The sequence below is a fragment of the Ornithorhynchus anatinus genome, chromosome 9, assembly GCF_004115215.2.
Source record: "Ornithorhynchus anatinus isolate Pmale09 chromosome 9, mOrnAna1.pri.v4, whole genome shotgun sequence".
Classification (NCBI taxonomy): domain Eukaryota; kingdom Metazoa; phylum Chordata; class Mammalia; order Monotremata; family Ornithorhynchidae; genus Ornithorhynchus; species Ornithorhynchus anatinus.
In genome coordinates this window covers 5,780,869-5,806,920 of record NC_041736.1, presented here as the reverse complement: position 1 = coordinate 5,806,920, position 26,052 = coordinate 5,780,869, and the positions used below count along the sequence as shown (strand labels likewise).

At 50.1% G+C, this 26,052-nt stretch overlaps 1 protein-coding gene and 1 long non-coding RNA gene across 3 annotated transcripts; one reads left to right on the top strand and one right to left on the bottom strand.

Moving 5' to 3' along the window:
• The first annotated feature begins 1,249 nt into the window (after window positions 1-1,249).
• Window positions 1,250-24,124, top strand: RND3 (Rho family GTPase 3). Its single transcript, XM_001507092.4, has 5 exons — window positions 1,250-1,522; window positions 2,357-2,444; window positions 18,247-18,356; window positions 20,799-20,933; window positions 23,492-24,124. The coding sequence occupies exons 1-5, from the start codon at window positions 1,373-1,375 to the stop codon at window positions 23,741-23,743; spliced, it is 735 nt and encodes a 244-aa protein (XP_001507142.2). The 5' UTR covers window positions 1,250-1,372; the 3' UTR covers window positions 23,744-24,124.
• Window positions 11,058-24,817, bottom strand: LOC103171011. Of its 2 annotated transcripts, none has more exons than XR_005660343.1 (4): window positions 24,337-24,817; window positions 23,896-23,977; window positions 11,929-12,471; window positions 11,058-11,264 (listed from the first exon to the last, which is right to left on the bottom strand). It is a non-coding gene; the product is annotated as an uncharacterized LOC103171011 (long non-coding RNA). The 2 variants fall into 2 exon arrangements; XR_005660342.1 differs by lacking the exon at window positions 23,896-23,977 and adding an exon at window positions 15,768-15,869.
• Window positions 24,818-26,052: the final 1,235 nt, after the last annotated feature.

The following is a 26,052-nucleotide window of genomic DNA, read 5'->3' as shown; positions in this document are numbered from 1 at the left end:
GCTCGGCACCTAGTAAGCGCTCGATAAATACGACTGAACGAATGAATGTGACTGAATTGTACCTTCGAAGCGCTTAGTCCAGTGCTCCGCACCTAGTAAACGCTCAATAAATGTGTGACTGTGGTCAAGTCACAACTTCTCTGGGCCTCGCTTCCCTCATCTGTCAAATGGGGCGGCGGACTGTGAGACTCCCGTGGGACCACCCGACTCCCCCGGATCTCCCCCAGCGCTTAGAACAGCGCTCGGCACCTAGCCGGTGCTTACCGAATCCCACCATTATTCTAAACACCGTGTGACTGTGGGCAAGTCACTCTACTTCTCTGGGCCTCGGTTCCCTCATCTGTAAAATGGGGATGAAGACCGCGAGCCTCACGCGGGACCACCGGCTGACCCTGCCTCTCCCCCAGCGCTCAGAACAGCGCTCTGCACAGGGTAAGCGCTTCACAAATACCAACATCATTTGGAGAAGCAGCGCGGCTCAGTGGAAAGAGCCCGGGCTTGGGAGTCAGAGGTCACGGGTTCGAATCCCGCCTCTGCCCCTTGGCAGCTGTGTGTCAGTGGGCGAGTCGCTTCACCTCTCTGTGCCTCAGTTCCCTCATCTGTCAAATGGGGATGCGGACCGGGAGCCTCACCTGGGACCACCCGATGACCCTGCCTCTCTCCCAGTGCTCTGCACAGAGCAAGCGCTTCACGACCCCCCACATCATTATTCTAAAGACGATTGAACGAGGTTCTATTGATTCCATTTACTGCTGTCCTTCTTGTCCGCCTCCCGTCAAAGGGCAGGGACTGCCTCTATCTGTTCCCGACCCGTCCAGCAGCTCCGCACAGAGTTAAGCGCTCAGTAAATCCGATGGAACGAATGAACGGGGCCCGCGGCCGGCTTGCGGTTCCGGCAGCTGCCCCTAGAGGGCGACAAGCCGGCGGGTTTGGCGGGCGGGCGGGGGGGGGGGAGGGAGGAGGAGGGAGGGCGCGCGCAGGCGCAGACGAGAGCGGGCCGGGCACCATATAAGGAAAAGGGGCGTGGCTCCGGCGCCCGGCGGAGCCTCCCGATTGGTCGGCCGCGCGGTATAAAAGGCGGCGGGGAGCGTGGAACAAAGCAGTCTGCCGCGGATTGGATTAGGGCGCCGCCCTCCGGTCCCACCGGGAATAAAACTTGCTCCCGCGGAATAACCGGCCTCCCCGCCGCCCCTGCTTTTCGGGGTTCCCTCCCCCTCCCTCTTCCCCTTTCCCCCCCTTTTTTTTTCTTCCTACCCAGAGACGCGAATTTTTATGATTATTTTTTTTTTTTTTACGTTTTTTAATTTTTTTTTTTTTTTACCCCCTCCTTGGAAAGAAGATCTCTGTTCCCAGAGCCAAGCAGGCAAGATCAATGAAGGAGAGAAGAGCCAGCCAGAAACTCTCCGGCAAATCGATCATGGATCCTAATCAGAACGTGAAATGCAAAATAGTGGTGGTGGGCGAGAGCCAGTGTGGGAAAACCGCCTTGCTGCATGTGTTCGCCAAGGACTGTTTTCCCGAGGTACGGCTTTCCACCCCCCGGGAGGGGCTCCGGGCTGGGATGGGAGATTTTGGGGGGAGTTTTCCAGTTATTTCCCTTGCTTTTTTGCCCCCCCCGTAGCTCGTCTGGGTGTCTGGAGGTTTTGCGCTGCAATTTGGTGGCCAAACCTGAGCCTGCCGTGGGAGAATCGGAGAGGGGTGTGGAGATTTTGGGGGGGGGGGGGGGATTACTGTGGGATCAGGATTTCATTCGTGCAGTAGTATTTATTGAGCGCTTACTATGTGCTGAGCACTGGACTAAGCGCTTGGAATGGACAGATCGGTAACAGAGACAATCCCTGCCCTTGGAGTCTAATCGGAAGGATTTGAAGGCTAGGAGGGATGATGGGGGGAGTCTGGTAGAGGAGGAAATGGGGGGATTGTGGAGTAGATCCATCCCAGCGCTTAGTCTAGCCCTTTGATTCTATTTATCACCCTTAATTTGTCTTGTTTTTGGTCTCCCCCGATTAGACTGTGAACCCGTCCATGGGCCGGGATGGTCTCTCTCTCCGTTGCCCAGTTGCCCATTCCAAGCGCTTAATCCAGTGCCCTGCACATAGTAAGCGCCCAATAAATACGAATGGAGTGCCTGGCACATAGTAAGCGCTTAACACATACCGCTGTATTATTATCGGATCAGGGGTTCGGAGGCGACGGATCGCAAATGAGGGACGTGCTTCGCGCCGGTCGGGCCGCTCTGGAAGTGCCGGGCCTTTTAAGCTAACCCTGCCTTGTCGTTTTTCTCTTTCCTGTGGATTCTGCTCTCCCTTTTCAATTCTTTTCCTCCGGTGCTGCGCCCGTCCGTCCGCCCGGCCAGAACTACGTGCCCACCGTGTTTGAGAATTACACGGCCAGTTTTGAGATCGACACGCAGAGGATAGAGCTCAGCTTGTGGGACACCTCGGGTAAGAGGGAGGGTCCTGACGGGGGGAGGGTCACGGGGGACCGTTTGGAGGGAAAGGGGGGACCCCGGGATCCCATCGTCATCACGATTATTATTTGGGATCGAGCTGCACTGCTCCTCGGCCAGCGTTGGCATACCCTGAGCCGACCGCCGTCTCCCTACCGGATGGGTTGTTTTGGGGGGGGGCGGGTCCCCCTCTTTGGGTTGGAGGTGTGCGTGAGGGAGGGGGGCTCCGGTCCGGCCGCAGCCGAGGAGTGAAACGGTCGCGAGGCCGCCGTGGGCCGGGAGGGGGACGGTCAGGGCCCCGGGGACGAGAGGAGTCGGGGGACCCGTTCCTCCCGCCGGGCTGGAGCGCGGGCCTGGGAGGAGGAAGCTTCTAATCCCGAGTCCGCCTCTGGTCCGCTGGGTGACCTTAGGCGAGTCGCTTCGGTTGGCTGGGACTCGGTTCCCTCATCTGGAAGATGGGGGTGGAGACTGTGAGCTCGGTGTGGGCCGGGGACCGGGCCCGACCCCGTCCGGTTGGATCCGCACCGGCGCTCCGTTGGGCACCCGGCACAGAGTAAGCGTTTGACAGATGCCACAGTTGTCGTCGTCGTTATCGTCATTATTACACGCCCCGGGTCGGCGGCAGGGCGGGACCGCACGTTCGCGGCTCTTGGGGAGACCCGGGGGGCCGGGCCCGAGCCGGTGGACGGGCTCGGTGCCGATGGGTCGATGGGTGGCGTTCGTGGAGGTGGTGTTGCAGGCGGAGCACTGTGCCGAGCGCTTGGGAGCCCCCGGAGAGAGGTGGGGAGAGCTGGGGACGAGCCCGCGGGAGCTCCGGGGGCAGTCACGGGGAGGAGGGCGGCCCGCCCCCGCCGGGAGAGCAGCTGGGCTTCCAGCCCCTGCCATGTGCTGGGAGAGGAGTCGACGCCAAGGCCGCCGAGAATCTGGGGAGCGGGCCTCCGGGGGACGGCCCGGGAGGAGGAGCCAGGCAGGGCCGGGCTCGCGTTTCCCGGCCGCTCGCCGACCGGACCTACCCGTTGCGCCGCCCGGTCCCGTCCCGTGCCCCGTAGCAAGCCCTTTACGCTAGGCCCAGATACCCGAACCCTGCCGCTTCCCGCCGGCTGGCTTGCACCTTAGCGTTCCTCCCCACCGTGCTTCGGTTTCCTCATCTGGAAACCGGGGCTACCGATATTACTACTAATCGTGGTACTTGTTAGCCATCACTACGTGCCAAGCACTGTTCTAAGCACCGAGGCAGATACTAGGGAAACAGCATGGCGTGGTAGCTGGCGCGCGGGCCCGGGAGTCAGAAGGTCGTGGGTTCTAAGTCCGGCTCTGCCACCCGTCTGCCGTGTGACCTCAGGCAAGTCACTTCACTTCTCCGGGCCTCGGTTCCCTCATCCGGAAAATGGGGATTGAGACCGTGAGCCCCACGGGGGACGGGGACCGTGTCCAACCTGATCACCTAGGAATAATTATGGTATCCGTTAAGGGCTTACAATGTGCCAGGCACCGTCCTGGCTACAGGTAAACCGGGTGGGACACGATCCCCGTCCCCCGTGGGGCTCACGCTCTCAATCCCCAGAGAAGGCCCAGGAAGTGAAGTCACACAGCAGATGAGATGTGGAGGCGGGAATAGAACCCAGGTCCTTCTGACCCGGCCTAGTCCCAATTTTACAGGGCTGTCGTGAGGACAAAATGAGAAGTCACACACTTTGGGAAAAGGAAGGGGCTGGGCAAACGCAAGACATCCTTAGCCACCTTTAGTTTATCTGCAAGCCATGTGGGGTTACCCATTCCCAACTCGTAGACCTTGAGAGATACATGGCTAGCAAAATAATGGAAACGGTGAGAAGGGAGGGCACTTTTTTTTTTTGCATCTGAATTGTAGGAACTGGGTATTCAAGTTCCATGACACCTGACTCCTAGGTGATGCAACAGTGCTCGGTACGGTCCTTGGCTCTTAACGGGTGCCCAGGAAATAAATCGATTGATATTGGTAATTCTCCAGCCATACTCTGTTTTAACGGTAAGAGCACAGGCTCGGGATCTGGCTTCTAAGTGTAGCTCTGCTACTTGCCTGCTGTGACTTTGGGCAAGTCACTTCACTTCTCTGAGCCTCGGTTTCCTCATCTGTCGAATGGGTATTAAATACCCGTCCTTCTTTTCTTTTAGACTGTGAACCTCTTGTGGGACAGGCACTGTGCCCAATCTGATTTCTGCTGAGTACAGTCCTGTGCACGTAACAAGAGTTTAACAAATAACCCCGATTATTAGTGGACATACAACTCATCTGGAGCTGGGGAGGAAAGCAGGCCCTCCAACTAGCACAACAGGACCTTCGGATGCCCGAGCAACAGTTACCGAGATGGCTCTCGCGGTGTTCCCAGCTAGATTATGAGTGATTTTTTTTTTTTTGGCGGGGGAGGGAGGGTTGTGTTTTTTTGTTTTTATTTTTAATGCTGGAGAAAAATGAACTTTCAATGAGAGAATAGAAAAGGGACATGCCTGAGGAGATCTTAGACTGGAGGTGTTTGAGGGTGGTTTGTCTGACTGCCCCACAGCAGGGGATTTTGCTTAGACCCCGGCACTGTAGAAGGGAAGGGAAGAGCACCTGAGTGAGGGATATTGGGAATGGAGGGAGCAACGGAACGAGCCCTAGCCATCCAATAACCATAATGATGATAATTGTGGTATTGTTAAGCACTTACTGTGTGCCAGGCACTGTACTAAGCACTGGGGTGGATTCAAGCATATGAGCTGGACACAGCCCCGTCCCACCTGGGGCTCACGCTTTCAATCTCCATTTTATAGATGAGGTAACTGAGGCCCAGAGAAGTGAAGTGACTTGCGTAGTCACACAGCGGAACAAGTGGCAGAGCTGGGATTGGAGCCCAGGTCCTGCTGACTACCAGGCCCCTGCTCTATCCATTAGGCCATACTGCTTGGCTCCCCTCTCCTTCCAACTCCCTTCCTGCCCCGTCAGAGGGAAAGCATGAGAGGAGGGAGGGGCAGAGGCCTGGAGAGATGGGGGGCAGGGGGAGTGAAAAGAGCAGGAAAAAAAAGGCGGGGGAGAAACGAGACAGTGAAGTTAAAACAGAGATAAATAAACATGAACCAAAATCCGATCCTTCCCTCCCCTCTCCCTCTTCCTTCCCACAAATTGTCTAGCAGAGCAATTCCATTGAGCAGCTGTAAGATATCTTCCTCCTCTCCTCCCCACCCTCCTCTCAGGGGAAACCTGCCTCCCAGAAGCAGAGCAGTCGTGGACCCTCGGTCCACGAGCAGAAAGACCCTTCTTTTAACCTCCAACTCAGGGGAGGAGAGGAGAGAAAGAGCCCATTTCCTCCAAAGGGGCAAATTAAACAACCCGTCTGCTCGTTCCCTCATGTAAATCTTTAATTTAAAGCTCCCCATCTGCTCCTCATGCTATGCTAGGTCACCGTCAATCTGGTGCGAAGGGGCAGCGGGGAAATTAAAAGTCCGGCCAGGAGTTCTTTTTCGGCTTATTTGCTGGGAGAACAGTAATTTGGTTGCCCAGTTTTCGAATCCACCTCCCCCCCCCGACCCCTACGCAGACCCCAGTGGATGGTTTATGTTCTGTTTGGAACCCAGAAGTCTTGGGGGGGGGGGGGGGGGGCGGAAAGGACATTTCTGAAACATCGTTGTCCAAAGAAACAATCTTAGATTGGCAGTTTTTATCAACATTGCCTTTCATTAAATTGAAGTTTATGACTTAGAATGAGGCCTGTCCCAAAGTCATCCTTTGCGTCTTCACTTGATCCAGCACTGAACTCGTGCGTATTTAACTTGCAAGGAAATCTTCATCTCTCATTAGAGAGACCCTGCAGTTTTGTCTTAGCCCTTTCTTTGGATTTACCTCTATCACAGTGAAACCAGGAAAGGGGAAAGATGAAACCATAGGAAACTCCAGTACAGAGTACTGACCGAGAAGTTAGCTTTTGGGTGAAGGCGTCACTGGACAGGTCTTAAGAAAATAAGAATTTCCCTTCCGAAGTAGAAGGTTTGGCCCCAGCTACCATCTCGGCACTTTCTGTATCAAATACACGTTTGTGTACTCACGACTATTTATAACATTTGGTGCCTGTTTGACCTATCCTACTTTACCTGTGTTCACTCACTCTTTCTCCTTCCTCCAGTCTAGACCTTAGTGCCAGATCAAAAATTTAAAATCTCTTCTCACTCTCCCTTAGAACCGTGGCGGGCCAGGAACTGGGAAAATGCCAAGGTCGCAGGTTCGATCACCGTATGGGCCATCCTTATTTAGAGAGGCAGCGTGGCTCAGTGGTAAGAGCCCGTGGTTGGGAGTCCGAGGTCATGGGTTCGAATCCCGGCTCTGCCGCTTGTCAGCTGTGTGACTGTGGGCAAGTCACTTCACTTCCCTGGGCCTCAGTTCCCTCATCTGTAAAATGGGGATTAAGACTGTGAGCCTCACGTGGGACGATCTGATTACCGTGTGTCTACCCCAGCGCTTAGAACAGGGCTCTGCACATAGTAAGCGCTTAACAAATACCAACACCATCAAAATACCTACCCCTGTGCTCACTATAGCTGTTGGCAAATAGTAAGTGCTTAATATATACTCCTTGAGAGCAGAAATCAGATCTACCGATTCTATCGTACTCTTGTCAGTGTCCTGAACGCAGCAGGTACTCAATTATTATGCTGCTAGTATTTATTAAAGGTTTACTGAAGTGGATACAAGTTAATCAATTACAAGGTAATCTGACTAGACGTAGCCCCGTCTCATATAGGTCCTCCACGACGGAGGGGGAGCCGGGCTCTGAGCCCCAATTTAAAGATGGGGAGACTGAGGCACAGTAAACTCCTTGAGGACAGGGATTGTGTCTACCATTTGCTTGATCCAGCGTCCCACATCCAGTTAGTGCTCAGTAAATACCATCGATTGATTGAGGGGGTGAAGTGTTTTGCCCAAGGACGACACTCAACAGGCAACCTGCAGAACCAGAATTAGAACCCACGTGTCCTGACACCCGAGCTCATGCTTGGGTCAGGATATTCTACTGATTGATCGGTACCTGAGAGGAGAGCAAAGTACTAAGATTAGAGCTGTATTATGCTAATCTCTTAGGCTGAGAATAGGAGTACTTGGAAGTGTGCGGAACATAAGACCGTGCACACTGGTGATCCTGAATATTCAGAAGAATTGTTTCTTCTCCCCAGTGGCAACAGGATCTTGGATGAAACAGTGTGTCAGTAGCCATCTGAATCTCTCCACCATGAGTATATCCATTCCCCTTCGAAAGCGCGTCCGTGGGTTTTTTCACCTGTCAAATCCGCTAGGGCTCTGAGAGAGTTCAGAAAAGGCAGCAAAATCAATCAGGAATCAGTAGCGTTTGTTCCACACTCTCAACGAGAAGGGTCTCAATCCTAAATGCAGTGGGAAGTGTGGGTTATCGAACCGGAGTTTCTGCCTCACGAGGGGCTCACGGGCAAAAGGGACTTAAAACAGATGCTTTGGTGAAAATATTATCATGTCTTAATGAGATCACATTTATTCCCTGAAGTGCTACCTGGTGTTTCCTTTCCAGGAAATGCCGATTGGTCGTAGCGTTCATTATTTCAAGGGATTATTTGTAGAAGAGCTTCATGTCGATGTCCTCCTCATTTCCGTTAAGGCAGACTTTCGAAGTTGTGTCCTATTAAACAATTAACCAGTCTCCCCCATAATACCTTCTGGAAAGTCTCAACTACCCGATGGCACCTTCTTCCTTTAATCCAGAGTTTAGCAAGCCGTGCTGAAGTTCCAAAAAGGAGCACCAGTTTTTTCATGAAAATAACAAACTCAGATTAGCTGTTTTAAAACTTCTTACGTTAAAGCTTTGCGTTCACTTGCAGGCTTTCCTCTGGAAGCGTCCTTCTCTAAATTTTTGTGGTTTCTCCACAGTGAGGCTCATGGTTCCCTTTTTCTCTCCTTTATATGTCAAGAATTCTAAAATTAGAGAAGCAGCATGGCCTAGTAGAAAGTGTACGGGCCTGGGAGTCAGAAGGACCTGGGTTCTGATCCCAGCTCCACCATTTGTCTGCTCTGTGACCTTGGGCAAGTCACTTCACTTCTCTGCCTCAGTTCCCTCATTTGTAAAATGGGGATTAAGACTGTGAGCTCCATTTTAGGACAGGGACTCTGTCCAACCTGATTAGCTTGTCTCTGCACAGCACTTAGCACAGTGCCCGGCACAAAGTAATCACTTAACCAATACCATTTTAAAAAAAAAAAAAAAAACCCGAAAAACTTGGATTAGCCGACTTAAAGCTTCTTACATTAAAGCCTTGTGTTCGCTTGCGGGCTTTCCTTTTCTTTGATGGAAGCATTCTTCTCTAAATTTTTGTGGTTTCTCCACAATGACACCCTTCCTTCCTTCTTTCTGTCCTTTATACTTCAAGAATTCAAAAACCGAAGTCGGGATGTTCTGACGAACACTTTAATGAACCATTTCTCCGAGGCGACCGCAATGCAGCAGGATCAGGGTTTAGCATCTGATTAAATCCAGAAAGTCTTCGAAACAAATTAGTCTTACTCTCATTTGGGCATGAATTCCATATAATGCAGGCAGCATCTGGGAAGAAACGTAGCTCTCTGTGAAAGGGTTTAGCCCATATGTCCAAATCCGCAGACTCTCCCGATTCCCCTCTCTCATTTATTTTAACGTCTGTTTCCCTCTCTAGACTGTGAACTCTCTGTGGGCAGGGATCGGGTCTATCGACCGTATGGTATTGTATTCTCCCAAGTGTTCAGTTCAGTGCCGTGCACCCAGTAAGTGCTTCGTAAATGCCGTTGATGATTGACGATAACCTCTGTTAAACCTAAATCCTGCTTGCGGATTTCTGCATTGGACTGAAGAGCCGTTCAGCTTCGTGCTTCCCTGCTGTAGTATCTTTAGAAGAAGATATTCCGCCGGCCTAATTAGCCCAGATTTCTTGGAACCAAGCGGACCAGAAAGACCTGTTACGACTGCCACGTTTCTCGAGTCCCCAATGCGACCGGGCCTGGCCCCGACCGGATTATCTTGTATCATTATTATTATTATGGTATTTCTGCTCCAGTGCTCAATACGTGGGAAGCACTTGACAAACACCACAATAATAATGATGATGATCGTAAAGGTTCAGATGACAATCGGGAGTTGTTCCTTGGCCTTAAAGCTCCACCTGGTTTAATGGGTTCCAAGCAGGAAAGTTAGGAATAGAAGGGAGGGGACCAGTCAGGAATATTAGTCTAAAGGGTGGTGTCCAGGACAATGGCCATATTCATAGGAGAAGTGATAGTATTTGTTGAGCTCCTACTATGTGAAATGAGGTGAAATGTCATCTCCCCCGCCTACATGGACCTTCCACGCTAGGGGAGACCAGCATTCCAGAATAGCCTTGGCTCACGATGTTAGCTGCTAAGAGTTCAAAACAGGGAGGACAAAAGCCTCCCCCCTTCCCTCACCCTCCCTGAAAGGTATTTTCCTACCTATGAGAAAGTAAAACAAAAAGCGAAAGCGTGTAAGGGCAAGTGATAGGTTTTATCCTGTCACTTAAAATTCCAGGACGAAATTAATGATGCAAATGATACTAGGTCATGGATGTGTCATAATCAGAGGTCACTTTGGGTGTTTTAGCTCTTGCTTAAAATTGGATTCCGGTCGGCAAACTCCCCTTAGGGGGATGCGAAGAGGGAAAGACGAGTATCTGTTTCTCGAGGGGCTTCTACCCCACCAAGTCTGGGTTTCCCAACTAGCCTTCTTCCCAGATCCAGCCTGGAATTTTCCCACAAGCCAACACTTCGCACCAAACTTTCCCTTGCCAACTGATTTGAATTGTCTTGCCAGGTCTGCACCTGATGCCGGATTTGAAATTCTCTGGCTTTGCTTGTAGTCCTCCCTTCCAAGTGGATCCTTGAGAAACAGTGTGGCCGAGTGGAAAGAGGCTGGGCCCGGGAGTCAGAAAGACCTGGGTTCTAATCCCAGCTCCACCACTTTCTTGCCGGGTGACTTTGGGCAAGTCACTAAACTTCTCTGTGCTTCAGTTTCCTCATCCAAAAAAAGGGAGATTAAGACTGCGAGTCCCCTGGGAGACAGGGATGGGGGTCCAACGCGATTTGCTTGTAATCACCCCAGTGACAGTGCCTGACCTCTCTTAAACACTTAACAAAATGCCACAATTATTATTATTATCGTGGCTCATTCTGGAGGACTGAAATCCACTAGAAGAAGACCCACTGCCTGCCCAGGTTTAACCCTCTTGATTTATTCAGATTAATCCAGTTGTTTAGTGGACAACCGTGGCTCCAGGGACCATTATGATGATGATTCATTCGTTCGATCATGTTTATTGAGTGCTTACTGTGTGAGGAGTACTGTACTAAATAAATGTTCGGGAGAGTACAGTCCAACAGTAAAAGCCACGTTCCTTACCCGCAACGAGTTTACAGTCTAGAGATGATGATGATGGTACTTGCTAAGCCCTTACTATGCACCAAGCACTGTTCTAAGCACTGGGGTAGGTACAAGTTAATCAGATTGGACAGAGTCCCTGTCCCACACGGGGCTCACAGTCTAACTAGGAGGGAATAGGATTTAATCCTCGTTTTACAGATGGGGTAACTGAGGCCCAGAGAAGTGAAGTGACTTGCCCAAGGTCACACAGCGGGTGTGTGGCAGAGCCGGGATTAGCTCCCCGTCGACGCGTCGGTGGCCTCCGCTGAAGGAACCAGCCATTCTCTCAACCAATCCGGAATGGATCCCTTGACCACCTCCAAGTGATGATTGGCACCTTCTTCACGAGTCTGAAGAGAAGCCGATCTTGGCACCTGAATCAGTCAATCAAGAGCATTGAGCACTCACTCGGTGCAGAGCCCTGTACCAAGAGTTTAGGAGAGCAGAACAGAGTCAGTAGACAGGATTGCTCGAGGATCTTACGGTCTAGGGGGAGAAACAGGCACTTCAATAGATTACAGCAAGGGAGTTGAAAGGTATGTACCTAAATGGGAGGGGGTGTGGAAGGACAGGGATTGAATGCCCAAATAGGTGATGTGGAAGTGCTGAAGTCACAGTTGGGTGGGGAGATGAGTGATTAATGGGGGAAGGCTTCCTGGAAGAGGTGTGACTTCTAAAGGGCTTTGAAGAGGGGGAGATCAGTGGTCTCCCCTATGAGAAGGGGATTTTCAGCAGTGCCAAGGGGGTTTCCGAAGTGTCACACGTTACTTGGAAACATAATAATGATGGTATTTGTTAAGCGCTTATTATGTGCCAAGCACTGTTCTAAGCTCTGGGGTAGATACAAGGTGATCAGGTTGTTCCACGTGGATCTCACGGTCTTAATCCCCATTTTACAGTTGAGGTCACTGAGGCACAGGGAAGTAAAGCGGCATGCCCAAAGTCACACAGCTGACAAGTGGTGGAGCGGGGATTAGAACCCGCATCCTCTGACCCCCCAAACCCGGGCTCTTTCCACTGAGCCACGCTGTTTCTCACCTCTTGTGAGAAACATTTAGCTCTCAGTAAGTGGTGATTGCTTCTTTTCAAGATACTCAGATGAGTAGTTTGCATCTGCCAGGCTACATCGTGAACCCCGCGTGGGACAGAGACTACATCCGATTTGAGTATCATATCTACGTCAGCACTTTGCACCGACCTTGGCCCTGAGAAAGCCAAAATAAATAAATGATAAATGCCACAGCGGTAATAGTACTAACAATAGTGAACGTAGCCCTTTGGCACTGGGGCACTTTTAACATTGGGCCAGAAGGATTAAGAAAGTAAGAAGAAACTCTGAAAATCCCCCTGAAGTCCCTAGAAAATATAAAAAAGCAGCCCTCTTTTTGGGTAATCTTTCAAATCCGCCTCCCCCTTCCTCCCCTCCCCCCATCAGAATCTTGTACATAATATCCTTCGATCTGATTCTGTGGCTGAATGGAACAAGAAAAAGCTTTACTGGGTGAGATTCAGATGGGGATTACATATTTTCCTTCTCTCCTTATTGTCAGGGTTGGGCAGGATTTCAGAAGCAGATCCAGCCTGGGAAAAAAGATGGAACAGACAGAGGGGGTTATTGAGCTGAGCCCTGAAGTTCTGCCCAGGCTTGTTGCACATTCCCGGGATACTTAAGATTTTAAAACTTTCGTCCAGATTAAATTACTGCAGAGCATGGCAAAACGATACCCTTCAGCAGGTCAGATCCCACGGTCACACACGTTAGCTGCTGCTTCGGACTGCTAAGTACAACTGTTCAGTAGTTTATTAAAAACCCTTCGCAAATGACTTTTTCTCTACTGGAGACGGCCTGGTCTCGACTCCTCTTTTTCCTACTGTCGGTTCCTTGAGGGTAGCAAGCGGAAAGATCCATTGGAGGATTCGGCTGACAACACGATGAGAGTTTGGGAAATACTGAGCTATGAGAATATTCTAGATCGGCAACATTTTTAATGCCTGTGCTGGCTAGGAAAAGCAATACATAAAGTCTGGCTTTTTTGGCAGGAATCTCTGCATATACATTTAATTATGTACATATATGGTAGGTTCTATCTGGGAGAAGCCATGACTTAAACAGACAGGTATGTGTTTGAAGAATCAGTTTCAGGGTGAGGCACTTGGTGACTCTTCTGGGGTTGAAGTTTTTCTCTCACTTGTAATTAATGCTCTTTAAGACCAAGGGGCAGACCTGAAATGTCCACAGGCCTTTTTTTGTTTAAAGTTTGCTGCTGTTTGCCAGATTCCCAGAGAAATCAGTTGACGCGGTAGAATTGCACCAAATCATCCCTCTCGCACAGAGACAATAGCTATCCGGCTTTGGTTTCGAGTGCCCGCGTTCATGTTGTTGAGCACTTGGGATTAGTTCAGTGTGGCGTTCTCCCTTGTCCCCACCCATCTCTATGCCGGAGCAGTTAGTTTGGGATAAAGAACTTTACCACAGTGCCACAGGGATCTGGGAATCAGAAGACCTGGGTTCTCATCCCGGTTCTGCCACTTTTCATTGAGTTGTATTTTACTCACTCTGTGTGAAGCGCTTGTACTAAGCCCCCTTGATTCTGTTGTACATCCCACTGATTCTTTTTATTGCTATTGTTTTTGTCCGTCTCTCTCCCCCGATTAGACTGTAAGCCCGTCAATGGGCAGGGATTGTCTCTATCTGCTGCCGAATTTTACATTCCAAGCGCTTAGTACAGTGCTCTGCACATAGTACGCTCAGTAAATACTATTGAATGAATGAATACAAGATAACAATAAACAGACATGCTCCCTGCCCACCACGAACTGCCTGCTCTGTGACCTGAGGCAAGTCGCTTAACTTCTCTGTCCTGCAGAATGGGGATTCAGTAGGTGTTCTCTCTCCTACCGAGCCTGTGAGCGAAAGCCTACCTGATTATCTTGTCTCTACCCTAGTGCTTGGCTCATAGTAAGTGCTCAGCCAACACAGTTATTACTAAAGTTAACGTTTTGCCGCCGAGAAGCCTCATCCGTAGGAAAGCGAGAGTCCGTTGGTGAGTTCAAAAGGTTTTGGAGCCAAGGGCATGTTGAAGGGCCCCTGCACTGTCGCCAGCCTTTGGTATAGTGCTCTGCACACAGTAAGAGCTCAATAAATACAACTGAAGGAGTGACTGTGGGCTAGAGATTGTTTGTGCGCCTTCTGGTTTTTGGGGGGCCGCTACTTCTGATCCTACACGGGGCCTTCAGCCACCTAGTTTGGTCAGGCTCGTGCTGCCAGGTGCTAGCATCTCACTTCAAAACAAAATTCTTGGGATTCCTCCCCCTTCTCTCCCCGGCCGATATTTACCCGGCCAGGGCTTGGAGATTAAATCCTCCTTACAGTTCTGTGGAGTGGTGTCAGTTCTCTAGGGAAGACTTTACATGAGCGATTTAACAGCGTTCAAGTCCTAAACACGCTGAAATAGTAACCTGTGGGATTTTGGGAAAACATCCAAAAGTAACTAGTCAGTCACTAGCGGTTAACCCGGTCTTTCTACCAGTCTGCTTGGATGCCATCTGAATCTCTTTCCGAGGGAGTAAAAGAGCTCTTTTATCAAGCTAGTTTTCCTTAAGCCTAATGAAGGATGGTTTCTGCCGACCTAATTGCCGTTCTGAGAGCTAAGTGATCGATACAAATTATGTTTACATCAAATAAATATAATGGCATACTCTTCCCGTGGTGTCCGCAGGCTATCTTGTATTGATCAGGGGCACTTTTTATTAACAAAGAAGCAGCCGTGCTAGATCAAGATCTCATTCAGCACTACTTCCTGATAAGCCTGTTTTCTGAAAACTTCCACCAGCCTGACAATCCTAGCTGTTTTATGTGGCCTGAAACTGTAGAGGGTATCTATTTTCCACACCTAGCCGCCTCCCTCACGCCCTCCAAAAAAATCAAGAAATCCACATTCCAGAAATCTGGTTTCATTTAAACGGGGTTGGGGGGAGGAGAGAAAAAGAAAAGCTACAGAAAGTCCAGGGCTAAATATTGTGGAAATGTGAGATCTAGCCGCTACACCCCTAAGAGGTCCAGTGGGATTATCTCTGTCAGAGGATGGAGAGCAGAAGAAAAGCCCAGATAAGCCACAGTCTTTCTGGCAGGGAAAGGAATTCAGCAAGGAGAGGGGAGGGGAGTAGAAGAATCTGCCCGCACACAGCCTCTGCGTCCTGGTAGACTCACTAACCCTGGAGTTGGAGGGAAGGCGGGGCCGGCTCACTAGGCTGTGTAAAGTTTTCCCGGGAGGTTAGCGGGGCTGGGATTTTGGAGGAGGAACGGACTTCCAAGGATCAACCCATTCCCAGGCCTCCTGTTGGGAAATGGGAATGAGGCAGTGGGTGGGCTGGGGAGAGAGAGAGAGAGAATGAGAATATGAATACTGAATATTCACAGCTCTTCTCATTGCAGTGTTTGCAGGGGAAGTCAGTGGTCAGGGGGCTGAATAGGAGAGGAAAAGTCGGTGTGTTTTTTGTTTTTCTTTCTTTTTTAATGGTATTTGTCGAGTGCTTATTAGGTGCCAGGCAATGTTCTGAGTAGTAATGATTATGGTACCTGGTAAGCACCTACTATCTGCCAAGCACTGGTGTAGATACAAGTTAATCAGGTTGGACACAGTCCTTATCCTACGTGGGGCTCCCAGTCTTAATCCCCATTTTACGGATGAGGTAACTGAGGCACAAAGAATAATAATTATTATTATGGTTTTTGTTAAGCGCTTACTCTGTGCCAAGCACTGTTCTAAGCACTGGAGTAGATGCAGGGTAATCAGGTTGTCCCACGAGGGGCTCACAATCTTAATCCCCATTTTCCGAATGAGGTAACTGAGGCACAGAGAAGTGAAGTGACTTACCCAAGGTCACACAGCTGACAAGTGGCGAAGCCGGGATTCGAACCCACGTCCTCTGACTCCCGAGCCCGGGCTCTTTCCACTGAACCACGCTGCTTCTGCAGTCTGGGAAGAAAATTTTTCCTCTTTCACCTCAAATATTCTCTTTTCTGGCCTTGAAGACCTTAGGTAGAGTAAAGCTGGAGGTTGTTTGCCTGAAGCAAATTTCTCCTTTTTCCCCTCAAATATTAGTCTGGGAAAATGAAGAGAAATGAAGTGGCTTGGCCAAGGTCACCCAGCAGACAAGTGGCAGAGTTTGGGATTAGAACCTTCCGTCTCCCAGGCGCGGGCTCTAACCGCTAGGGAGGCTGATTCTCGTAGTTGTAGGTGGTCGAAGGGCAGAGGGCTTTACCGAAGTCCTACTAATGAAACTATGTAGTGAGAGTGTAGATCCAGCATGAGGAAAGGCGGTAAAGATTGTAAACTCCTTGAGGGTAGGGAGGATGCGCCTTGCTTCCCAAGGGCTCAGATCAGTACTGGCCACAGAAATCCCTCCACTGATCGATGGATCGATTGAAGAGATTGTGATTGATTGAAGAGATTGTGTGCCGCAGAATGGGTCCTTTCTTCCCAGACCCCTCTGACACCCCGCCTCCAGTTTACTGAGGGCCCAACTCCTCCAAGAGGCCTTCCCTGATTAAAGCCTCCTTTCCCTTTCTCCCACTCCCTTCCGCGTTGCCCTGACTTGCTCCCTTTATTCACCCCCGGTCCCAGCCCCAAAACGTTTCTGTCCATAGCTGTATTTATTTATATTAATGTCCGTCTCCCCCTCTAGACTGTAGGCTCGTTGTGGGCGGGGATCGTATCTTTTGTTATACTGTACTCTTCCAAGCGCTTAGTACGGCGCTCTGCACACTGGAAGCACTCAATAAATACGGTCGGATGAATGAAAGTTCTCAGGGTTTCCTGGAAGTGCCCTTTGGGAATGGCTTCCGACCTCAACCTTGGCTCCCTCACGGCGGCTGACTTGGCAGTGTCTTTCTTCCATTGTGAAAGGCCTCATTCTGAACCCTCTGTAAAAAGGCCCTTGTGCCCTGCCTCTCAGCTCCCCGACCTTTGAACGCTCTATCCTTGGGGAGACGGTCTCGCAGCCCCTGGTTATGTCACCCAAGGGGTGATGTCACCGTTTGGACCAGCGTCCCCTCTTTGGAAACCTCTAGCCCCACCCCGCTTCCAGAAGTGACCTCCCTGGATCATTCGGGGGACTAGCTATCTCCCTTTTTACCCGGTGGACTGCCTTCTTACCGTCCTCATTGGAAAAAATTAAAAAGCAGCCTTTCTCCCTGGGCCCAGTCCAGGCTGAGTCAACTCACAGAAATTATTCGACTCTGTGGTCTGTTTCCTCATACCCACCTCAAATACTTTCCGGATGGTTCATATTGTGGCTGACACTCTGCTTCCAGAGGACATTTTCGAGGTGAGGATTTTCTCTGAAGGGAAATACCCACCCACAGACATTTCCGTCGTAACTTTGTGATTCTTCTTGATGTGACCCCACCGCGGGGCTACGACCGGCTCTTCTTTGTGAGCGTGGGGGCCGAAAGGGGACCGGGGATTGGAGAGGGGATGGAATCTGGAAAGGGATGGGCTTCAAAGAGTTCACAGGCCAGAAAGTCATAAAAAAACCCCAACTTGTTAGGGATAGGGTTATTATTATCAATAATTATAATTGTGGTATTTGTTATGCGCTCTCTCTGTGTCAAGCACCGTATTGAGTGCTGGGGTAGAGATAATGCCCCACGTGGGACTCTCAGTCTGAGTAGAAGTGAGAACAGGTATTTAATCCCAATTTTTCAGATGAGGAGACTGAAGCACAGATAATTTAAGTGACTTGCTCAAGTTCCACAGCAGGCAAAAGGCAGAGGAGGGATCACAAAGCAAGTTCTCTGATTCCCAGGGCTGGGCTTTTCCCGCTAGGTCAGGTTATCAGGTAGAAACGGATATTCAAGAAAGTTCTCCGGCTCCCCAACGGTATTGTAACCAAAACACCCGGAGAAAGCAAGTGCTATAGGAGGACTGTTTTTCCGCTTATTACTAACTTATTCACAAACTAACTGATGTAGTCACTTATTGCTTATGAGAAGCAGTTTGGCTTCGTGGAGAGAGCGTGGGTCTGGGAGTCAGAGGACCTGGGTTCTGCCACTTGCCTGCTGTGGGACCCAGGCGAGTCACTTAGCTTCTCTGCACTTCAGTTTCCTCATCTGTAAATGGGCATTAAATATCCATTCTCCCTCCCGCTCAGACTGTGAGTCCCGCGGGGGAGAGGGAGCGTGTCCAGATTGATTATCTTGTATCTGCCCCAGCACCAAATACAGTGCTTGGCACATAATAAACGCTTAACAAATGCCACAAGTATTTTTTACCAAAACTGACTGTGTCGAGTAAACGTGTGACTGCTTGAAAGCAATTTTAACCTGAAAAATATCCTTTTGTTTGCCTGCAGGATCACCTTATTATGACAACGTTCGGCCCCTCTCCTACCCAGATTCCGATGCCGTTTTGATTTGTTTTGACATCAGTAGACCAGAGACTCTGGACAGTGTGCTAAAAAAGGCAAGTATTTTTCTTATGGTATGTGTTAAGCGCTTACTATGTGCCGGGTTCTGTACCAAGCCCTGGGGTAGATACAAGCTAATCAGGTTGGTCCTGATTATCCAGGATCTACCTAGGTCTTTGCTCAGCGCTTAGAATTAATGATTTACTCCCATGGTCAACACAAAGGGTCACCAAGGACTGAGGGTCACGTAGCAATTTAGGCAAGGGAGTCTCTGGTTGTTCTTTATGGTATTTGTCAAGTGCTTTCTATGTGCCAGGCACTGTACTAAGCACTCGGGTAGATACAAGATAATCAGGTTGGACGCAGTCCCTGTCCCACATTGAGCTCACGATCCGAATCCCCATTTTACAGATGAGCTACCTGAAGCACAGAGAAGTGACTTGTTCAAGGTAACCCAAGGGACAAGCGGCAGAGCCGGGATTAGAACCCAGGTCCTTCCGACTCCCAGGCCCGTGCTCTATCCAGTAGCCCACAGTGTTTCTCTAAAGTACTTAAAATCTACAAGAATTTCAGGGCCTTAAGTTAGAGGCTTTGTTTCCATCCACTGAAGCCCCAAGATAAAACTCAGGGAGACTTCTTAGCACTGTAGGCAAAGACCCGAAATTAGATTTTGAAGTTGAGGCTTTCAAATGGGACTGTCCTCAACCACGTTCCCGAGAGACAGACCTGCCACATTTTGCAGCTAGAAATCTTCAGCACTTATATACGTATCTTTAAATTAGCTATCATAAATTTTTTTATTATTGTCCGCCTCCCCCTCCAGACTGTAAGCTTGTTGTGGGCAGGGAAGATGTCTGCCAACCCTATTGTATTATACTCCCCAAGCACCGAGTAGAGCGCTCAGCACAGAGAAAGTGCTCAATAAATACCACTGATGATGAATGGTGATTTTAACGAGCCATCATGTTTTAAACTGTATTTTTTTCAAGCTGCAGAGGTCACCGGGATTGCCCCCTCCCAGGCCTCGTATCTACCTCGGTGCTTAGCACGGTACTTGTTAAATCAGCTCTTAATAAAGACTGTCATCATCGTCATTATAATTATTAATCAATCGGTGGTGTTTTTTGAGTGCTTACTATGTGCAGAGCACTGTAGTAAGCACTTGGGAGAGTACAATATAAAAGAGAAATAGATATGTTCCCTGCCCACAGTGAGCTTCCATTCGGTCCATACCAGGCATTCGGAAAAGCTTCACTTCATCCACCTCCACCACCGCTACTACAAGATGTATTATACTCCCCTGAGTGCTTTAGTACAGTGTTTAGTACATAGTGGGCGCTCAACAAATACTCTCGATGAAGTGTCTGACCTTAGCGATTACAGTGCCGTGAAGGAAATCCCTGGTTTTGGTTATCTTGCTTTCGTCCTTCCAAGTGTCTGCAACATCCTTTTGGTTTCCAAACCCTTTTAGTTTCCGTACATTTCTCTTCGGGGGTTTTATTTTGGCATTATTTTGAACTTCAACCAACAGACCCTCTCTAATAGAAGCAATTTGAATGCCTGCCAGATTCAGGCAGGAGTTCTCCCTTCACCTAGAAACGTGCCCTGATGTTCCCAGAGTGTCCAGAAAATGTACCCCCCGAGCCCTCCCTGAGACACAAGGATGGGATACCGTGTTACGACAAGTTCCCGATTACCGAGCCGAGTTGCAAGCTGTGTTTGAAAAGAACTTTAAGATTTCATGGTTTGCCATTATGAGACTATTTTTAAACCTCCAATTTCCCCCGTGGGTACATTAGCCTTTAGAGTCATTTTGAAAATCTGCCTAAACGCTTTCAAGCCACTGTGGTGTCCTTGGGTAACTTACTCGGCTGGTGTGAGCCTCCCTGAGAACCTTGCTGAGACCCAGAGATTCTGGCTCATTGCATTTTAGAATTTAGCTACTTGTCGGAAGATAATTACTCCAGTTTTATCTTCACGGGAGACCTGTTTGGAATTCAGTAGGTCAGAAACTGTCAAAACTGGCTTCTGACAACACCCGACACCATTCTCGGGTGTATAGTGAGTCATGGGGAGGGAAAATTAGATAATAAACTTCAACGGTTTGTAATTAGTAATTTTCCCCTCCATACTTGAAACAAGTCGCTTTTAAGAAGACTAAAAACCTGGCAGGGGCGGAGAGTGTTCAAGGGAGCATGGCAGAGTGAATAGAGCGTGGGCCTGGGAGTCAAAAGGACTTGGGTTCTAATCCCGGCCCTGCCCCTTGGGCAAGTCACTTCACTTCTCTGGGCTCGGTTACCTCATCTGTAAAATGAAGATTAAGACCGTGAGCACCATGTGCCCAACCCAGTTTCCTTGTATCCACCCCAGAGCTTAGCACATACAGCAGTTTAAGAATTCTCTCCCTCTTCCTCGGTGTCTAAATGGGGTCGGTAAAGCGGTAACTTATCGGTAACCCTGCCAGGACGTTCTCAACCTCTCGACAATGAATTTTACAGTGGAAAGGTGAGATCCAGGAGTTCTGTCCGAACACCAAGATGCTGCTGGTTGGGTGCAAGTCAGATCTCCGCACGGATGTGAGCACGTTAGTGGAACTATCAAACCACAGACAGACGCCCGTATCGTACGACCAGGTATGTTGCACAGACTGCACTCCTATTCGTGTCGGGAAAAGACAGAGGCGTGTTAGTCTGTGAGCTATTTTTGCTCTCTGGTGGAATAAAAGAACGTCCGTTACAGCCCACTTCCACCCATCCTATTGAGGTAGGTCTATTTTTATGGTATTTAAGCGCTTACTACGTGCCAGGCACTGTACTAAGCGCCAGGGTAGGTACAAGATAGGTTGGACACAGTCCCTGTCCCACATGGGGCTCCCGCTCTTAATCTCCATTTTGCAGATGAGGTAACTGAGGCACAGAGAGGTTTTTTGGGTTTTGTTTTTTTTAAAGTGGTAATTTGTTACAATGTGCAGGCGCCGTTCTAAGCTCTGGGGTAAATCCAAAGGAAACAGGTTGGACACAGTCCATATCCCACATAGGGCTCACAGTCTTCACCCCCATTTTACAGGTGAGGGAACTGAGGCACAGAGAAGTGAAGTGACTTGTCCAAGGCCACAAAGCAGACGAGTGACAGAGCTGGGATTAGAATCCAGGTCCTTGTGACACCCAGGCCCGTGCTCTATCCACTAGGCCACTCAACTAATCTGTTTAAGGAGAAGCAAACTGGTTAAGTGGATTAGTTTGTCAGCTCCTGGAAGGCAGGAATCCTGTCTTGGGGGTTTTGATATATCTAGTGGAAAGTGCCTGAGCGTCTGGAGATGTGGGCTATAATCTCGATTCAGCTGCTTGCCTTGGGCAAGTCACTTAATATCCCTGGCCCTCAGTTTCCTTTTTAGTAAAATTTGGATTCGATGCCTGGTCTCCCTCCCTCCTCCTATGTGGACAAGGACTGGATCCTGTTTATTTTATGTTTCCCCAGGGCTTAGTGCAGGGCTTGGCCACTAATAAGCATTTAGCAAATACCGCTATTTTAAAAATCACTATTATTATCATTATTATTATTATTTTACTTTATTTGCCCAAGATCTTAGTCCAGCGAGGTGCATCCTGTTGGTACTCGGAAAATAGAAATGATTGATCAGTGCAGCAGTTGGAGAGTTTTGAACAGTGAGTGCAGGAGGACTCATTGTGATTCTGCAGTGTGCCTTTAAGCTCTTCGAAGAGCTGTTTGTTTTTCCGTGCCCACCCAGAGATAGCCAAGGACAAAGCGTGTATTCACTTGGAAGAGACTCCCAAGCCTGGATTAACCCTAGGATTTCAAAATCAGGTCCAGAAATTACCCCCTAGAGAGACATCCGTCTGTGAAATGTACAAACCTCGTCCTCACCCACCGGGGGCCAAACCACACCGAGGTCGTTCCGCAGAGAGCAATTCGAACGTAGAAGGGGTCAGGCTAAGTCATTCCGGGAACACTGCCCAGGGTCATTTCGTCACCAAAAATATAAATAGTTGGTCACTTCCTGCCCTGGGATATAGTTGGACAGACCTTCCCCTTCCCCCTGGATTCCAGGCCCAGAAAATTCCAGAAAAGCTGGGAAGGAATCCTGTTTGAAGGTGAACTGTGCCATAAAATGCTAAAAAGGCCATTGTCATTAAGCAGAAACCTCTCATAAAACCCAGTGTTTTAGAGAGTTATAATCTCCTTAGATATCTTCCAGGCCAGCCGGTGAGTCCCTGAGTGAGCCATTGGGGAAGAAATGGGTTTTATCAGCAGTCCCCAGCTCTCAGAGCCCTCAGCGAAAGACATCTATCTCACTTTGCAATAAAGCAGGCTGGAATTGTTAAGGCTGTTTACCAGGCAGGAGAGTCGAGAGATGAGAGGGTAACCCCTCTCAAGAGAAGCAGGGTGGGCTAGTGGATGGAACCCGGGCCTGGGAGTCAGAAAGACTTGAGTTCTGATCCCGGCTCCGCCACTTGTCTCTTGTGTGACCTTGGGCAAGTCGCTTCATTTCTCCGCGCCTCTGTTTCTTCGTCTGTAAAATGGGGATTAAGACCGTGAACCCCATATAGGACATGGACTGTGTCCAACCTGATTGTCGTCTGTCTAACCCTAAGCGCTTAGTACAGTGCTTGACACACGGTAAGCGTTTAACAAATACCCTAAAGAACAACCGGAGACCCCCTGGCGGAGGCTAAGACGTGACCCTAGGTCCTCGGTGACCGCTCCTGTTGACCGTAGGGGTGAATCATTCTGATGATTGTGGTATCTAAGCACTGAGCTAAGCCCCGGGGTAGATCCGGGATAAATAGATCGGCCACGGTCCCCGTCCCACTCGAGACTCACGGTCTAAAGGGGAGGGAGAACTAGTATTTCATCCCTATCTGGTGGTTGAGGAAACTGAGGCACAGAACCTTTAAGTCACAGTCCCACAGGAGGCAAGTGGTGGAGCCAGGATTAGAACCCAGGCCCCCCGACTCCCCATCCTGTATTCTTTCCACTAGACCAGGCTGCTCGTAATCGTAGCTGGGTGGTCTCCGGGTACCCAAGAGAAATGGTCGCCGGGTTAGTGAGCGGTGGTATTTATTGAGCGCCGACTCTGTGCTGAGCACCGCTTGGGAATTCGGCACAGGCACAAGGGACCGTGTCCGAAGCCACACCCTGACGGCCCCTCTCCTCCTCCCTTCTCCCTCAGGGGGCCAACATGGCGAAGCAGATCGGCGCGGCCACCTACATCGAGTGCTCGGCCCTGCAGTCGGAAAACAGCGTCCGGGACATTTTCCACGTGGCCACGCTGGCGTGCGTCAACAAGACGAACAAAAACGTGAAGCGGAACAAATCCCAGCGGGCCACAAAGCGCATCTCCCACATGCCCAGCCGGCCAGAGCTGTCGACCGTGACCACGGACTTACGGAAGGACAAAGCGAAGAGCTGCACCGTGATGTGAACGGGCTGGCTCCCGCCACGGGGGAGGACCCGAGGACGCAAGCAGGAAGGGTGGTCGTGGGGAGACAGCCCCCCCCCCCCCCCCCCCGCCTCCCAGAGGGAAAGGGGGAGGGTCTGAGCGAATATTTCTGGGACACCCCCCACACGCCTCACCTCCTCTGGGGTCCTGACCTTGGGCTTCGACGTGTCGGCCAACCGGTGGGAAGAGGAGACTTCGGAGGGCTCAAAAACACGACTTGGAAGACGACGCCAAAATTTTGAGAAGGGAACGGTTAGGGCCGCAAGGAGGTGCGGAGGGAAAATGGGGGCCGCTGAAAAGGAAGATCTCATCCTCAACGGTGCTGGCTTTTTTGTTTTTCTTGTGTTAAAAGCTATTCTCAGAGATCTCCTTTGATTTAATTAAGAATTGTTTTAAGCTCCTCTTAAAAAAAAAAAAAAATTGAGGATATTATTAACCCGCCTGCTTCACTGGGGAGCTGGCCCCGTGGCCAAAGGGTTTGGTCTAGTTTCCTTCTAGGTCATCCCAAAAATGGAAATTATCTCAAGACCCAGGGGGTTGCTAGAGAAAAAAGGCCCCAGGCTTGGAAATCTCACCTTCCTGAGAGAACGGGACCGGATGACAGTGAAGAAAACCTTTCGGTCTCCCTTGATCCGCGGAGGAGCGCAAGGCAGGATGGAACAGACGCCTGTCCCGAACTGTCAGAGCGGATGTTTCTGTCCGTCGTCGTGAGTGGGTTTGTTTGGTTTTTTAAGCGGTGATAAACTGGACTTTGTGTTTACGCCCTCGCTGATGAAATGTGGCGTCTGCCATGGCGTGCTCAGCCAGAGGGCAAGGTCCGAGAGGCAGGCCGCGGGAGTCCGTGCCACTCTGTGGCCACTGATTGCATCCCGGCATCCTCGAGCCGATGCTGAGAGGCGTGAGGGAGCGATCGTGCCTCGGTTGTCCGAAAGCCTAGCCGACCGCCTCCGAAGGAGTAGGGCTCCACGTCGTGTTCGGCGGAACGGTGAGAAGCAGCGTGGCCTAGTGGAAAGAGCTCGGGCCTGGGAGTCAGAGGACCTGGATTCTAATCCCGGCTCTGCCACCTGTCTGCTGTGTGACATTGGGCGACTCACTTCGCTTCTCTGTGCCTCAGTTCTCTAATCTGTAAAACGGGAATTAAGACTGTGAGCCCCATGTGGGACAGGGACTGTGTCCAACCCGATTAGCTCGTCTCTAACCCCAGCGCTTAGTACAGTGCCAGGCACACGGTAAGTGCTTAACAAATACCACAGTTGTTATTAGGATGGACGGGTCTCTAGCCTGAGGCCCGGGGACGTCTCTGAGACCTTCGCTTTGAAGGAGAATGAAGAGGAGGGCAAGGGGGCCCCTCTCCCGCCCCCACAGAGAGCGGATCCGGTCTCGATCCCTGCCCGTCCACATCCGGAGAGCCGTCGGTGGCCGGGAAGACCTGGTCCTGGTCACCGGTGGGACCCTCCTCCAAGTGAGCCCGCCTTCCCTCCCACCCACCGCTTTACCACGGTCACGGTCTAACCGCCCAGCCCGATCCGTTGGCTTCGCGCGTGTGTTCCAAGCGATGCCCTCCCGGTGCTCCTCTCGAAGGGGCGGCGGGGAGATCGGGCCTGCGGGTCGCTGGTGCTTGTCGCAAACGAGCTTTTCTTCCCGATGATCTCGCTTCATTTTGGAAGTGCTAAAACCGCGTTCGATCGCGTTACACTGTGTCAGGGGCGGGGACGGTGGTGACCACACGCTCCCTTCTCCGCCTCACCGCCACTCGGTTTTTCGTCTCCACCACAAAATACCATTCCGGGCATTTCCCATGAAACACGGATATTTTTACCAACATAATACGCTTTGATTGATGCGACATTATGCTTAGGGCAGTATTACGAAATAGCTGGCGAGTGCTTTCTGTATTTAAATATTGTAAAAAGGAAATAAGTTATAACTGTTATACGACAGAACATTCATTATGTCTTTTTTTTCATGTTGGAGTCACTTTGTATGTTTGTTTGATTAATGTCTCTTCAGTATTTATTAAAATATACTTTTTTTCTTTGAATAAAAGAGTAACCCTGTCTTAGTCAATGCGCACTGTCATCTGTAAGCTGATTCACTGTCATTTCTCTGGGTGTCTGTCTTTTTTTTTTTTTAGCGGTATGCCAGTTCCTTCCTGATGTCGCTTCCTGACCTGGACTTATTCTTATCGTTATGACCATTCCTCCTAAAGGCATCAGTCAGGGATGGACAAGGGATAGGACCTGCAGGGGAATTGGTAGGTATAATCTCTGACTGGGCCTCATTCCTTTTTT

Bases quoted from the DNA above. Each gene is read 5' to 3' on its own strand.
- RND3 (XM_001507092.4), top strand. From the start codon at position 1,373: ATGAAGGAGAGAAGAGCCAGCCAGAAACTCTCCGGCAAATCGATCATG. The intron at 2,445-18,246 runs GTAAGAGGGAGG...GTTTGCCTGCAG, and splicing joins CAGCTTGTGGGACACCTCGG to GATCACCTTATTATGACAAC. The intron at 20,934-23,491 runs GTATGTTGCACA...CTTCTCCCTCAG, and splicing joins CGCCCGTATCGTACGACCAG to GGGGCCAACATGGCGAAGCA.